The 247-nt window shown below is 66.8% G+C and overlaps 1 protein-coding gene across 1 annotated transcript in view; it reads right to left on the minus strand.

The window, feature by feature from the left end:
* The window catches only part of Prkca (protein kinase C, alpha), a 388,590-nt gene extending 388,349 nt beyond the window's left edge, over positions 1 to 241 (minus strand). The window contains exon 1 of the mRNA XM_013037977.1: positions 47 to 241. Coding sequence (XP_012893431.1) covers positions 47 to 219 — 173 coding nt within the window. The 5' untranslated portion in view covers positions 220 to 241. The remainder of the gene's footprint in view (positions 1 to 46) is intronic.
* Positions 242 to 247: the final 6 nt, after the last annotated feature.

Genomic DNA, 247 nt, shown 5'->3' on the forward strand with positions numbered 1-247 from the left:
GAGGCCGGGGGTCCCCGCGGGGCGCGCCCGACCCGCGCGCACCTACCAGATGAAGTCGGTGCAGTGGCTGCAGAAGGTGGGCTGCTTGAAGAAGCGCGCGATGAATTTGTGGTCCTTCACCTCGTGCACGTTCTTCTGCCTCAGCGCCCCTTTGCGGGCGAAGCGGTTGGCCACGTCCTGAGACGCCGTGGAGTCGTTGGCCGGGAAAACGTCAGCCATGGTCCCCCCCAACCACCTCTTGCCTCCG

Source organism: Dipodomys ordii, unplaced genomic scaffold (genome assembly GCF_000151885.1).
Source record: "Dipodomys ordii isolate 6190 unplaced genomic scaffold, Dord_2.0 Scaffold7, whole genome shotgun sequence".
Classification (NCBI taxonomy): domain Eukaryota; kingdom Metazoa; phylum Chordata; class Mammalia; order Rodentia; family Heteromyidae; genus Dipodomys; species Dipodomys ordii.